Raw genomic sequence first — 14,191 nt, 5'->3', positions numbered from 1 at the left:
GGGAGGGGGAGTGATATACTGATTTCCCTTTCTCTATCCCTACCACCCCCTATATTTTTAGATGTTTGCGTGACTTGTATGATAATAGGGTTTTAATCAGCATATATTGCTACGAATGCCATCTTAATTTTGGCCTACTTAGCATGCTTTTCACCAGGTTGAAGTTATTCTTTGGTTTACGTTTTTTCAGATCATGTTATATATTGTGCCTCTATTGTTTCACGATGTCAGGCAGATGATCCCTGTAATGTGAAAGCTATAGGAAATCGGTGACTTGTATGCATAGTTCCAAACGGGTATAAAAGTCATAGCAGAGAAGGGTAGTGCATGTCATCCTATACCTAGAAAGTGGTAATGTGTAAACTACTGGAAATATTAACAGGAGATGAAGGTAAGAGAATATATTTGGAAGATTATTATATGTTTAAAAATTAGATATTAGAGGGTGTGAGCACCATAGAAATCACATAGAAATCACCCTACTGCATAGAAATCAGTTTATGTGGGATTTTCCTTTTTTTTTAAATTTTAAGCTGAAATATAATCAAAATTTAACATAATAGCTGAAAGAAATGTTTTGACCCTATAATATTGTTTACAGGATGAATAGTATGTTTGGACTTGTTTCTGAGAAAATATGTTTAAATTATTGTTATTATTTATTCTTTTAAATATCCTACTAATTCTTTGATTAAAGAATAATATCTAAAGATTCAGTTGAGTTTAAAATTTACTTTTTTTCCCCTTCATTTTGGAGGACTGAAGGACATGTTGAAGATGATTGCAAGTCAATGGAAGGAACTACAGAGGCAAATCAAACGGCAACACAGCTGGATTCTTAGGGCTCTGGATATCATCAAAGCAGAGATACTGGCTACTGATGTGTCTGCAGAGAATGAGGATGGGACTGGGAGCCCTAAGGTAAGTGGCTTGAAGTTTGCCTTATTTCCTCTTATTTCCGTCTTCTTTTGAACTAGGCACCACTGAAGTTTTCTTTCCACCCTAAGGCTTTTCATTTCTACTGGGTAAACTTTTTTTTTTTTTGTAAACAAAATGAAATGCCTGACTCTGAAACAATAAAAAAATCTTCGAACTTTCAAGTTTTCCAGGAAGACCTGTCTCATTGTGTGCAGAGGGGCATGAGGGGGAACATAAAACATTTAGTAAACAAAACATAAAGCATCTTTAACATGAATAATCAGAATGGTTTTAAATTGTTTTGTTGCAACTATAAATCACTATAATCAGTGCAATCACTCAGCTCTGACATCCATTAGCCGCTTGGTTACAGCAAATTAACAAAGAAGAGAGAAAGTGATTCATTATCTCATTCCTGTTAATGACTATCAGATGCATTGCTTAATTAGGGGATGGCCATTGTAGTGGGAAGAAGGTCATATGCCTTTTCACAAATCTTTTTCCTCTAAGTTCTACATAATAGTGCATGTGCTGAATACAACAAGTACTTTAAGAATAAAGTATCAACACCTATAATCATTTTGTGGATATTAATTATCAAAGAGGGCTATAGTACTTACCAACCTGAAACTTGTAAGAGCGTTTTGAATACTAAGCATGCTTATTCAATGTGGTACAAGAAGTGTAAGGACAATACACACAATATAAATTTCTGATATAGGGCACATGCCCTTTTATTACTATCAGTAGAAAAGGTGTTTGGGAGGCTGCACTAGAAGGTGTTGATTTTTCCATTGCATTCTAAGCAAAGAATAATGCAGCAGGGAGTCCAGTAGCACTAACGTCTTGAGATGCTGTAGGCTGAAATTTATAGAAAAATTCAAGATTTCTGTTTCTAGAACTGACAGATGTTTGTGCTGAGTAGATTTTCAGATTGTGATGCCAGACAATTCTTTGCATTGGTGTTCAGTGCTTTCCAGAGAGCAGTTTGTGCAGTGGCTTTTGGCTAGGATTATACTGAATGTTCTGATATTTTCTTACCATAATTCTACACAGCAAGAATAATCTTAGAGATGGCAGAGGAAGAGACAAGTACAACTGAAACAAAAATACAGGAAAAAAAAACACACACCTCTTTGGAGGAGACGAGTTTGAATTAATATGCCTAGTCACTTCCATGGTGGAGAATGCTCTTGTGTCATATAGCTTTTACTTTAGGAATTAGGTGGTGGTGAACTCTCATTTTCACAGTTAGGTCTGTTAAAGTAAATGGACTAGCTCAAAGGTAGGTTTACACCTGCGAGTAATATGTCTCTGTCTCTGTACAGCTTGACTCATCCATGGCTCAAAGACTAACTGTTCGATCAAAATTACTACATAAAAAGTGTTTTAAAATCCAGCTTGATTTTGCTATGAAAATTATGGAAATTCTAGCTCAAAATGATTATAAATATGATTATATTTGCTTGAAAAGGGAAAAATGATGGTATGTTTTTTGTTACAGTAAATTTTTATAGATAAGCAGTAGCTCCTTGCCCTGTGCTTTTTACCATAGAGATAGGAACCTGAAGCAATGCTTTTTTTGTGTCTACAGCTGTATAAATAAAAACATAAGTGACACACATGATCCACCAAAAAGTATTTTCAGGTTAGTTCATTAATTAAATCACATCCCTATATGATTCTTGTAAGAATGGCCAATAGTGCTGTCAAATACCATATATACTTCATGCTGAAAGACTAACTAAAATTAAAATACAGTTGGTAATATAACTGTAGATTTCAGTTTGCATTTACTTCAAAAGCCAAAAGGAACCTGAGACGTATAATAGAAAATCTAAAGATTATATCTAGAGGGTATTTTTCTTTTTGCCTTGTTTGAGAAACTACAAGAACAGGGTTGGTGTTAGAAATCTGTAAAGAAATAGGAAAAGGAGGAATTTCAAAGACCCTAGGAAACCTTTCCCTTAGGACTTTTTAAGCGTGTTTTCATAGCACTGTGGCATCTTTTATGCAAGCAAGTGGAAGGGAGAGAGGGAGATTTTTCACTCCTAGAAATACATCATCCATATTTGTGTTGAAGAATTCAGATTTTGATTATGAGATTTGATTTAATTGTATGTAAGTTTCTTAGTAGTTTATACTTTTAAAGTCAGTGTGGTGGTGATTGCTATAGAAGACTTAAGGGATTTTCAATATTGCTGATATGTAAACTCTTCTAATGTACTTCATTTTTTTGCGTTATCTCTTAGAAATGCAATGAGATCTCCTTTTATGTATTTACTGAAACTATTTTTTTAAATAAACAAATGACTACTGTATTCATCTTAAATTGGATTATGTAAGGTTTGTGTTTTTTTTTTACCCCATTGAGAAGTATGTTTAAAAATAAATCTCAAGTTGCTACTATACATTTTAACAAAGATCTAACATTACTAGTGGTAAATGTCTCATACAATACAACTGTCATCCTTTCAGAATCCTGGACACTTAGTTAACAATAGGGGTTTTCTCCTGATGGTAATAGTAAGTAAAATTCCAAAATACCTCGAAATGAGGAGGAATGTTTTTATATCTTTGTGATACATCAGCATAAGTACCAGAATAGAGTAACTTTGTATATTGAGATATTCCTGAATACATCTTGGTAATTAACTCTTTTTTACCAAACTGGGAAAGCTTCTAAGTAGTTTATAGTTTAAATGATGTGGCCATTAAATTACCTGATACAAATTTTGGTCTCTACCATAAGACTTACCATTTGGTCAGGCATTGGAATGGGCTGCCCAGGGAATGTGAGGCGGAATCCCCATCTCTGGAGGTATTTAAGAGATCTGTGGATGTGTCAGTAAGGGGTTTACTGATGGGACACAGTAGGCCAGGTTGATGGTTGGACTTGGTGATCTTGAAGGCCTTTTTCAACCTAGATGATTCTATGATCTTATGATTCACAGGTATGATCTATATTTTTTCACCTTCTGGCGATGTCTCAGACCCCTTGTTTTGTAACTGACATCTTTGTAATGTGGCCACCACCTCTCCATAGAGAAAGGCCCACTGGGACACTGTTGCTCTCAATAAACAACAGTATCGAAAAATAATGTACTTTATTACCTGGTGCCTGAGTATGATACTGGCCTATTTAACTTGTAGTTTGGTGGAAAAGTTCATTGCTTTCTGAAGAGCTTTAAGTTACCCATGTAATTAATGTATTTTAAAAGCATACAAGTCTTAATAACATTTGTTCGTAATGGGCATTCTCCTTCAGTCAAAATAGTATGGAATAGTATTCTTAGGACCGGATATAAGTTCTATTCACAGTATGCATTTGGATAGTTAGCTCATGACTATAATTTTTGGGTCTGTCCATTTTTATTTTGCAATGAAATTGGATTAAGTTTTATGTAACATTTCAGAGCACAATATGAGAACCTAAAAGCTGGTACATTAAAAAATGGTGCACACTAGAAATATGTATGTAGTTTGTACTTCTTAATGTGTTCATTTCCAGAATAATTACTGTAAAAATATTTGTGGTTTTCCATTCCAGCTTCAGAGAAATAAGCATGAAACTGGTTAAGACATTGGGCTTAATGCTTAGAACATTGAAATCTGACTTAGTTGTCACAGGTAAAAAATACTCTTGAGAAGATTTTCTTAACTCTATAATGCACGTCTGTCAGCACGTTAATGATAGAAGCAGTAATGTTTTGAATAATATTAGAAGAAGAAATAAAAATACATTTAATAAAGTAAACCTAAAATCACAGAATTAGTAGATAGATCCTCTTCTAAGGATAAGTGTTTGAAGTGGTTAAACAAACCTCTGTATAAATGTGAAAAAGAAAACCAGTGTAATTTCCCCTTGATATGTAATTAAACATCCCACACTTCCAGTGAAATCTCCCACTCAGTTGTGCATAAGTTTAAAGTTTCTGCAGCCATTCTAAACAGTCTTCAGTATACAAAAAAGTGTTTTTCATGAAAAAAATGAAAACTTGTTGAAGGTGTTTAGTATCTAACAACAGTTTGTGATTCTGGGCACTGTCCTTGACAGTCTTAATTGTGACGCTGGTCTCAGACCTAGTGGGTGGAATAAACACTGCAGTCTGAACCGTGACATCTTCTTGGTATTTTAATGTGAGGCTAAATTTGCAAAAAGGGCAGCAAAACAGAGTGAAGGTTGGGGATAGTAACAGACCTTTCTTTACTGCTTCAGACTTGTAACTTGTCCTTTGATGTAAAAGGATTGTACAAATGAAGTGTTTTGGCATCTTTGAAATTAGTGCAGAAAAATATCGTATTTGTGACTAGATATTTTGCTTTTTCTCAGTGTCTTTTTCATCAGTACTAGATTTCTAATCTGCAGACATCAGCATGATGCATATACAGTAATATTGAAGCCAACACACTGGTATGGTTTTTGTTATCTTCCATTATTTAAAAACAGGGAAAGTCCTTTATTGGAATAGTCTTCTCACATATTGTCAACAGAAAGCCTGAGTTCAGAATCTAGTGTTTTTACTTATATAACTGCTTTGAAAATTGAGGTTTTGATGCACTGTATATTGGAGTATTGCATATAGTATTGCAGTGGTTGGTACTTAGAAGTTGTCAAATGGCACATGTATTGGCATATGTAACCGGATTTCATTCTCTTTTCCTTTAGTTAGTTGCTTCTGGCAAAAGGGCAGGAATAGCGTATGCTAGAGGGGTAATTTTACTTAGATTGCTGGAGTTTCTTAAGTCACAGGGGACTCCAAACTGAATTTATTTCACTTGCAGTCTCTCTCTTCCACATTCACAAACTCAGGGTCAGATACATGCATTCAATCCTGTATCTAATGTTGTGGCATAAAATGTCACGTAAATAGCCATCACTTCATCAGTAACAGTTTGAAAGATAATGAAATGGAAATCAGACTTCCATCTCTGATATTGTACAGACATATGGAAAAGGAATTTCATCTCGTGATACACATGCCCTCCTGGTCTATGGTTATCTCATAGCTTAATCAATCGTTTTTTGGAAGATGTACAAGGAAAGTTGGTATAGGTACTTTAGTAGAAGTTAGTTTCTCTAATGTGTCCATAACAAGCCACATTGCCATCTACACATGAGGAAGTTCTATGCTGTGAATGCAACACCTTGTAGATCAGACATTAACCTGAATTTCCAACCACCTTTATCCAGGCCTACTCAGTATAACCAATTACCGTCTGCCACCTTCATTCTTCGCAGTTTTAGCTGAATGTATTAGTGTCCTATGTTTAGAACTGGGTAGGATTGGGCACAGTTAACTAGCTACTACTTTTCATTGCTGAATATCACCTTATGATACCGTACAAAGTATTCCTGTGCTGAAAAGTATTACAGCAAGTCAGTAGCTCGCCATTCACTACTTCAAAAGCTGGTAATAAGGAAAGTGATTTCCTGTAATTAGAACAGAAGGTTCTGCTATGTTGCCATCAAGGCATAGTCTTTAAATTGTTGAATATTTATAATGCTGTCTGTACATAAATAGAGTATTATTGTGCCTAACAGCTGAACGGTTTAAAATCATTCATGTGACATTTCAATTCTGAATCTTTTGGAACTCTGGAAGTCTGGATTAAAGATACTGTGATCCTACTCTTACATACAAACAATGCCATGAATTTTGCCATATTAGGAAAGAATGCATATACAATGATTATTTTTCCTGGTTTGAGATATCTCAGGATGTGACTTTCTTGCTCTGTCAGGTTCTATGGTGGGGGTTTGAACCATAGATGAGGTGGTAAAATGGATAGAAAAGGTAGTGCTATTTACAAAATCCTTCCGTAAACCAGTAGGCAAAATGTTGGTCTTGCACAGAATAAGACTTTCTTTTAGTTTAAGAAATACAACTGAGTTCTTTTTTGTATTAGTTGTTATCCAAATTCAGGATTGAAAACATGTATTAAGAATTCACAAGCTAATCAAAACAAGCTCTGTTGATGTAACAATGAAAAGAACCTAAGAACAAAGCAATAAGAAAGAATATTTGTGGCTTTCAATGTAGCTAGAAACTTCAGGTTGCTCAGTTTGCTTAATTTTTAATACCTTGCTTTGTAATGTATGTATTTTAATTTTACAGACATCAGCTAGAATGTGTACAGACCTAGTCATTTCTGTAACAGAAAGGATTTTCAGGAAGGACTTCAGAGACCATGTTAGAGTGGACAAATAAAAAGAACCAGAAAAGTGTTTTAGGATAAGTGTAGTCACATATTTTATTTATTTATTTTTGAATGATTGAAAGCAAAAACATCAAAGGTGCCCAACAGAAGATTTAGGGCTTTTGGATATGCAGACAGCTTCCATATGGTAGATTCTCCGATATTTCCTAAAAGCTGTTTCTCCCAAGTTGTTAATTCCGTGTCTTGTAGTGGGCAGGAGGAACAATTTTGTGTCTAACTCTGAGCCTCCCTTCAAGGAGGAGAGAGAGGAAGGAAGCTAAGCAGCCAGTGTTTGGGCTGCAATAGCAGAAGACCTGAGTAGGTGCTCCATCCTAAACCTCTTCATGTTACATGAGCTCTGTTGAAACTTCTCCATATCACTGGTTAAATAAATATTTTGCTAGTTTTTCATGAAATTGTGTCCCTGAAGTCTTAGTTAAGCAAACTTGGCTCCCATTTTAGCTCACAGAGTTTTCTGACACTATTTCCTGGTACCTGACATAATAATCTTTAACATGCCAGATTTCTAAAACTGTACCAGAGCTCCTCATTTTTTTCCACTTAATCTAAAAGTAACCTCCTCTCTGGTTTATTAAGCTAGCTACAAAGTATAAAATGTAAAGAGATAAATTACATCTACAATTAGGTACAATATTCATCCTGTTATAAAACATGTACATTTTTAATCCAACATATTCTAATATTTACTGCAAAAATATCAAAAGTCATATACTAATTGAAGATGTGAACAAGGACTCCAGAGTATCTGTGGTCTTTATAGTATGCTTCTATCATTTTTACACAGTGCTGATTCTAGATGCTGTGTATTGATTACATTTTGGCAGCTGTAGGCTCTTTAACAGCCATCACTTTTAATTGAAGCAGTTATGCTGAAACAGTAGCAAAAAAATTATTTTTGACTTTAAGAATAAGGAAGGCTAGTTTCTATTAAAACATAGATCAAGTTCAGTTTGAAAGATGCTTTAAATCTATATCACTCCACTGAGAACAAGTGCAGACTGAGAACTTGATGAGAACAGATATTTAAACTGACATACGCCCAAGGGGCAAATTTTATCATAATGCTATTTGAATCTTTGAACACTATTATCTGAAACTCTGAAAGTATATTAGGCTATCGTAACTTTACATGCATAACCGGACCAACTCTGACAAGTTTTATTTAGCCAGAACTCCCAGTTGGGTTTGGCCTGTATTTGAAAATGTAAACACATCAGTGTATTTGTGCATGTATTCGTATGAACACATTTATCTTAAGTGACTTAAACTAAGTATTAACCACCCAAAGACCTTTATTTTATATTTTTGCCCGTGTCTGTTCCTTCTCCTTTCTCTATGGAACTGTACTGAAGCATTTTTGTTCTGTTATTTTCAATAGTAAGTATTTTCAGTAGTGAATATTGGTGGAAGACTTCTCTCATTCCCGTCTGCCTACTTCACATGCGTCTCAGTTTTGTAGAGAAATCCACATTTAATGAGTTTCTAGTAACACACATGCACAAATGCACAGATTCATTTTACTGAAAATTGGTCATCTCCTACTGTAAAGCAGAAATTTTGTGTCTCTTTGACCAGTGAAGGCAGGATAGTCTACCAGAGGTCTTGCTGTTCTCCCTTTTATCCCTGTGCATTCAGGATCCTGTGTGCCCATTCAAAGCCAAGTTCGTACAGCCACAGAAGAAACAAAGCCTTTTTCATTTATCTTATTGCGTCTTAACTCAGAAAATGATGGAATGCACTAAAACAAATTCATAAATAAGCAAATGGAAAGAAGGAAGCCTAGCTGACTGAAAATGTCTTGGTGGAACAAGTTTGTGGTTGTAAATAGTGATAGTAATGATAGTGATAGATAGTAGTCACTAATGAAGCAAGTTATTGGAAATTTTCTATCTTTTCAATTAGCTTTCATTCCTCATTTCTTATTTCTGCTTCCTTGCACTCTGTGCTGTCTGTTGTTCTTCAGAATAGTTCATGATTTCACAGGATCACAAGCCAAACAAAACACAGGCATGTGTGGGGACTCTTCTCCCTGGGAGCATCACTTCGTCCTGGTCAGAACCTGGCTCGGGCAGATGTGCAGTCAGGAGTGAAAACCAGCTCTTTACAGACTTAGGAGCTGCTTTGCAGACCAGCGGGTTCTGCTAAGCTCAAATAAGCCATAAAGTTTGAATGTGCTATTTACCAGTCATCACGATAAATATTTTGGACTGTTCAGATATTGTGGCATATGAGCTAGAAGCTGGGCTTACAAGGTTTCCTTTACTTTCTTCACTAGTCTATTTGGATTATTTTAGTTCTGGTAGTGCAGGGTCGAGTGGCATAAACTTAGCTTGCATCATGTACTGAGATGCTTTCTTTTTTTGGTGCCAGACTGTTCCACCATTTTTTTTTTTTAATGCGTTTATAAGGCTTGTTTTCACCTTTTGATACCACCTCCTAAACCCCCTGTACTTTATAAATGACAGCTTAATATAGATGCTATTGCCAGTTGTCATTACTAAAGATTGTTTCTTCTGTTAATAGCATTCTATCTTTGTCATTTTATTAAAATTATATTACCGCTCTGAAAACAAAAATTATTCCTTTATGCAATTCAAGAGTGACTGGCATGGCACTCCTCTGATCTTTCAAAAGAAATATTACTTTCATTGTATTTGTGCATTAAATTAAGTGTTCATATCTACAGAATAAACTAACATCTTATAAATATTACTGCGTTTAATTATCAGCTCAGTATTTGAGTTTTTACTGTTATGGTTGATGTCTAAGAGTGATTAAATGTGTAATAGAGAACAAAAGGAACATTGATGTGAACAAAGATACTATTAGATAAAGGTAAATTTTATCTTCTGCATGTTTTTATTCTTTTAAAAATATTTTAATTACATTTATATTCAGTATGATTTGGTGGCATTTCCTTTTTTTCAGTTCTTATTTTAGTCTTTCAGAACAACATTTTCTAGCAATGATTTAATCTGTAGAATCTTTCAGTTCTAGTCTCAGCTGTATACATAAAGCAGCTATTCTTCACTGGGGTGGTCACAAAAGGGAGATCAGGTAAAAGAATGTTTGAAGGAGAAATCTACTTGGACATCCTGCATTTTAAATCTGGCTTGTTCTTAAATGTCTTGTGGCATAAAACACTTGACTACCCTTAAACTTTAGATTCAGAGTGATGTTACAGATTTTGCTACTTTTTTAAGCTAATCTATTAGTAAGCAACAGAATACAGTGCTGAGTGTTGTGTGACCTGACTTCTTTTTGTGTGTCTACAATATGACAAAATAAACAGCATTTTCAGTAGAACACTTGCCGAAACTTGGACTTACCTATTAAAAGACTTCAAGATGATTATAGTAAAAGCATATGCAGGTTTGTATGTTAGCTCTAGTAACTTGTAAATAATACTATTATTGTATCAATTTTACAGTGCTTTGCCAGGTTTTTTAATTAAACCTTCCCTATAACATCTCAGTTGCTCCTAATTTATTGATAATTATACTTACCCAGGGTAATGTAACTAATTTAGGAGATGAAGTGGGAACTGCATCGCATTTAGAAATTTAGACTTGTTCCTTAAACACCTGGAAGTAACTGCAAAAAATAGATGTTGTAGTAGTGTACTTAGACATATCCCATGGGCAGCTGTAAACATTAATGACAGTTAACCTAAGATGGCTTTAAATGAAGAAAGGGCTTTCTGACCCGGAGACAGGTGGTATGCCATATTCTTTTATAATCGCCCCATAGCATGCTTTATGAACCATCATCAGGCCAGAGAGAAAGAATAGCTCATCTGGGCATGTACACTTCATTTCTTCATCCTCTTTTTCTTTACAATCGTGTTATAGAAAAGAGCCATGCATTTAGAACTGAATGCAAAGTTAATCTGTGAGTTTATGAGCCCTAAGAACATCACAAGTATGGCTGATGCTGACAGGTCATATCATCCCTTATGAAACGGAGAAAAATGGGGAGAAAGCAGAGAGAAAAATACGGAGGAAAATACATTATTTAATAACCAACTAGTACTAGAACAGCAATACAGAAAGAGAAATACAAGAAAATAGGATCAGTCTTTTATAGACTCTGGGAACAGTAAGATGAAACAGATTTGAAACAAGGAGTAGAAGTATATGCCTGCTATTTTCTTCTACGTTTCACAATTAATGGGCTAGTTTGCAATGCCTGTTATTTTTTGTTTTTAACTAGTCAACAAGAATAAGATTTAAAAGTTACTTTCACAGGTTTCTATTATAATAAAACATTTTAAAAATACATTGTTTATCTGTTAGACAAGCCCTGTATTAAGGGAAAAAATGGAATGTATTTACGTTCATGTTTTTGCTAGTTAATTCATTTGGGCCTCGATGCTTACTCTTCAGGATAGATGAAGCATCCATATTTATCTCAGTGGAGCTGCTCCATGAAATGCTCCTTTGCTGCAAAGACGTTTGTTTGTAGAGCATAAGCTAATTTAAATAAATCTAAAGCTGAACATGAAAAATGTTGATTTCTGATTCCTAGCAATATTATTATAAGTTTGTTTTTAATTCTTGAAAAACATATTAAAATTAACTTTTATTACATTTACGTAATGTGTATAACTAAACTTCCTTCCTACTGTGAGACAGTTTCATTTATTGTTATTTGTAAACAGCTTAGTAAAGATGCATAGTGGATTGGTCTAGAAACTCCTTGAACAGTTTCTTTTGAAATAACACTACATACGTTAAGCTCAATTACACATCCAAACAGCCACAGCACACTTTTGGTAATTTATTCATTGATTTAACATAGTACCCAGAAGAGTCATGCCTGCTGTCAATTTTGTAATATATTATGTTTTAAATATACTCATGCTCACCCATGCACGCCATTAAGGTGTGCATAAACCTGTGTTTTTCTCTCTTGACAGCTATAAATGTTTGTTATTATTACACAAAACATATGTTCATGTTGTTTTTGTCTAAATTATTCTATCTGGGGCTATAAAGTTTTAATGTTATTAGTTGCCCTTAGAATTTTAATGTTTCACTGCTGTAACCTTCTTAGGATTTCTCTGCAATTAAATAGAAACTATTTCAGTAGAGCCTGGAAGGACAATATATTTTATACAAATAATAAAAAAAAAATCCCTTCTTGCTCCATTTTCTTCCAGTGTAGTAAACTGTTTACTTGACAGGGTTCTATATACAGCAATCCTACCTGTAGTATTTTCCAGAACTGAACAGAGTATTATACTTTCCTACAGTCTTGACAAGAAAAAAATTGAGCTTAACCAGTTTAACATAGGAGATGTTGTAAGCAGTTTGCTTTGAAGGTCTCTTGCCTGTTGTGCTCTCTTGTCCCCTTAGCAGAGTAGCTCCATTACAGCAGAAACCTCAACCAGCGTAAGAGATATATTATGAATAAAGCTGATTTTTTAGGCAATGTCATGAAATTAGTGTAGAAAAAATCATTTGAACAAATACCTCCTTTGTTGCCTAAATAGCATTAGTGTTGGCAATAGCAAAATGTATCACTTCCCCTCCTTTCGGTTTTCAAGGCCTTTTTTTAAGGAAGCAGAGAGCAGATGGGAATTTGTCCAAGATGTTAAAAGCTATTTACTGCTTTTAAATGAGTAAATGACTCATTGTAGGGCATTCTTTTCCATATACAGGATTGAGACATTACATGGACTCTTTTCTCTTGTATTTTGTGCCACAATACCCTCTCACAGAGCAAGTAAAGTCTAAGAAGTACCAGGAAGATTTTAAGTATCTGGCTTTTATCTTATTTGTAAGTATAGAACACTGGTGTTTCTACTAGATTCATCTAGTTCTGTTCTGCAATCTGACTATAGCTCCCTTCACGTGTAGAGGAGTTAGGGAGAGCAACAGTGAGTAGAACATTCAAAATAAACCAATGGAGAGAATATGCTTTCTCTCTTAACTCGATTAGGCAAGAGGGCTGCTTTTTTTTTCTTTTTTTTTTTTTTTTAAATGTTATATCCAACTGAATTTGTGCAAAATGCTTGAGATACTTCAGTCTGAACATTTGAATTGATAGGTGCTTCATGAAAGTTTTATTAAAAACTTGAAATCAAAATAACCTACCTGATGTCTTTAGGAAAGGTATGAGGAAGAAGAGACAGTTGATGGCATTAGTAGTTACTAATACTTGATTTTTTGAAGCACAACATACCTTAGCCCCAGAATGTCTTTTGAAAAAATGGTATTTTTACGTTTTACAGATAAAGAAACTGAGGCAGAGGGGTGAAGAGCTTTCTCCACAGTTAGAGCAAGAGTCATTAGACCAGCTGGAATTAGAATTCAGGAGTTTTGCCTTCCAGCCTTGCGTTGAGCTCGCTCAGCCAGTAATTTTCACACTTCCAGAATTACAAAGATCCCTTAATATTTAATGCTTCTAGGACTCTACCAAAGGGATTTTTCTTTATGAAAGTTAGTTCTGTCCACCCAAATTTAATTGATTTTGTCTCCCTTCCCTCCCTTGCTCTTCTTTTTCTATTTATTCTTTCATTCACTTTTCCTTTTCATATCTTTTATACTTCTGAATCTTTGCCTTTTTTAATTCTTTATTTTTTTTCCTGCTTTTGTCCACATGCTGTCAGAGAGTCCTGTGTCCTTTCATCCCCAACAATATTTCTTTTTTCCTTCCTCATTTTCCCTAGGTATCTCAGACCATCCCTCAGAACTGCTGTGTCTTACAGGGCCACAGTTGCTGCTCACAAGCAGTTTCAGAGCACCCTAATTTTCAAGATTTTAATTATATCTGAAGTTTTTCCAATTACATGGTGAACTTCTGCATTGGAAAGAATAAGACCACAGCCTTCTATCCTCAGAACTGAAAAGTCTATAATAGAAAAAAAATGTACCATTTGTTGAAGAATAGAGATAACAGGGAAAAAGCAGTGTGTCAAGGTACTTGGTTAAACAATAATCTCTTACAGAGCACTCATTACTGCTAAATAATTGACTGTGTTGGGAGAAAGGTTTCTATGTGAAGAGAGGTTCAAGAAGGTCAGTTATCTAGTGGTAATGACCGTAGC

At 34.8% G+C, this 14,191-nt stretch overlaps 1 protein-coding gene across 4 annotated transcripts in view; it reads left to right on the top strand.

Moving 5' to 3' along the window:
• AKAP6 (A-kinase anchoring protein 6) overlaps positions 1–14,191 on the top strand; it is a 271,026-nt gene that overhangs the window by 129,143 nt on the left and 127,692 nt on the right. For all 4 annotated transcript variants that reach the window (XM_035552112.2, XM_050710844.1, XM_035552114.2 and 1 more), the window contains one exon: positions 758–921. In XM_035552112.2, the coding sequence (XP_035408005.1) occupies positions 758–921 (164 nt within the window). The remainder of the gene's footprint in view (positions 1–757; positions 922–14,191) is intronic.

Source organism: Cygnus atratus, chromosome 5, assembly GCF_013377495.2.
Source record: "Cygnus atratus isolate AKBS03 ecotype Queensland, Australia chromosome 5, CAtr_DNAZoo_HiC_assembly, whole genome shotgun sequence".
NCBI classification, from domain to species: Eukaryota; Metazoa; Chordata; class Aves; order Anseriformes; family Anatidae; genus Cygnus; species Cygnus atratus.
Note: the sequence above shows the minus strand (reverse complement) of the source record. Positions and strands in the feature narration are given on the sequence as shown.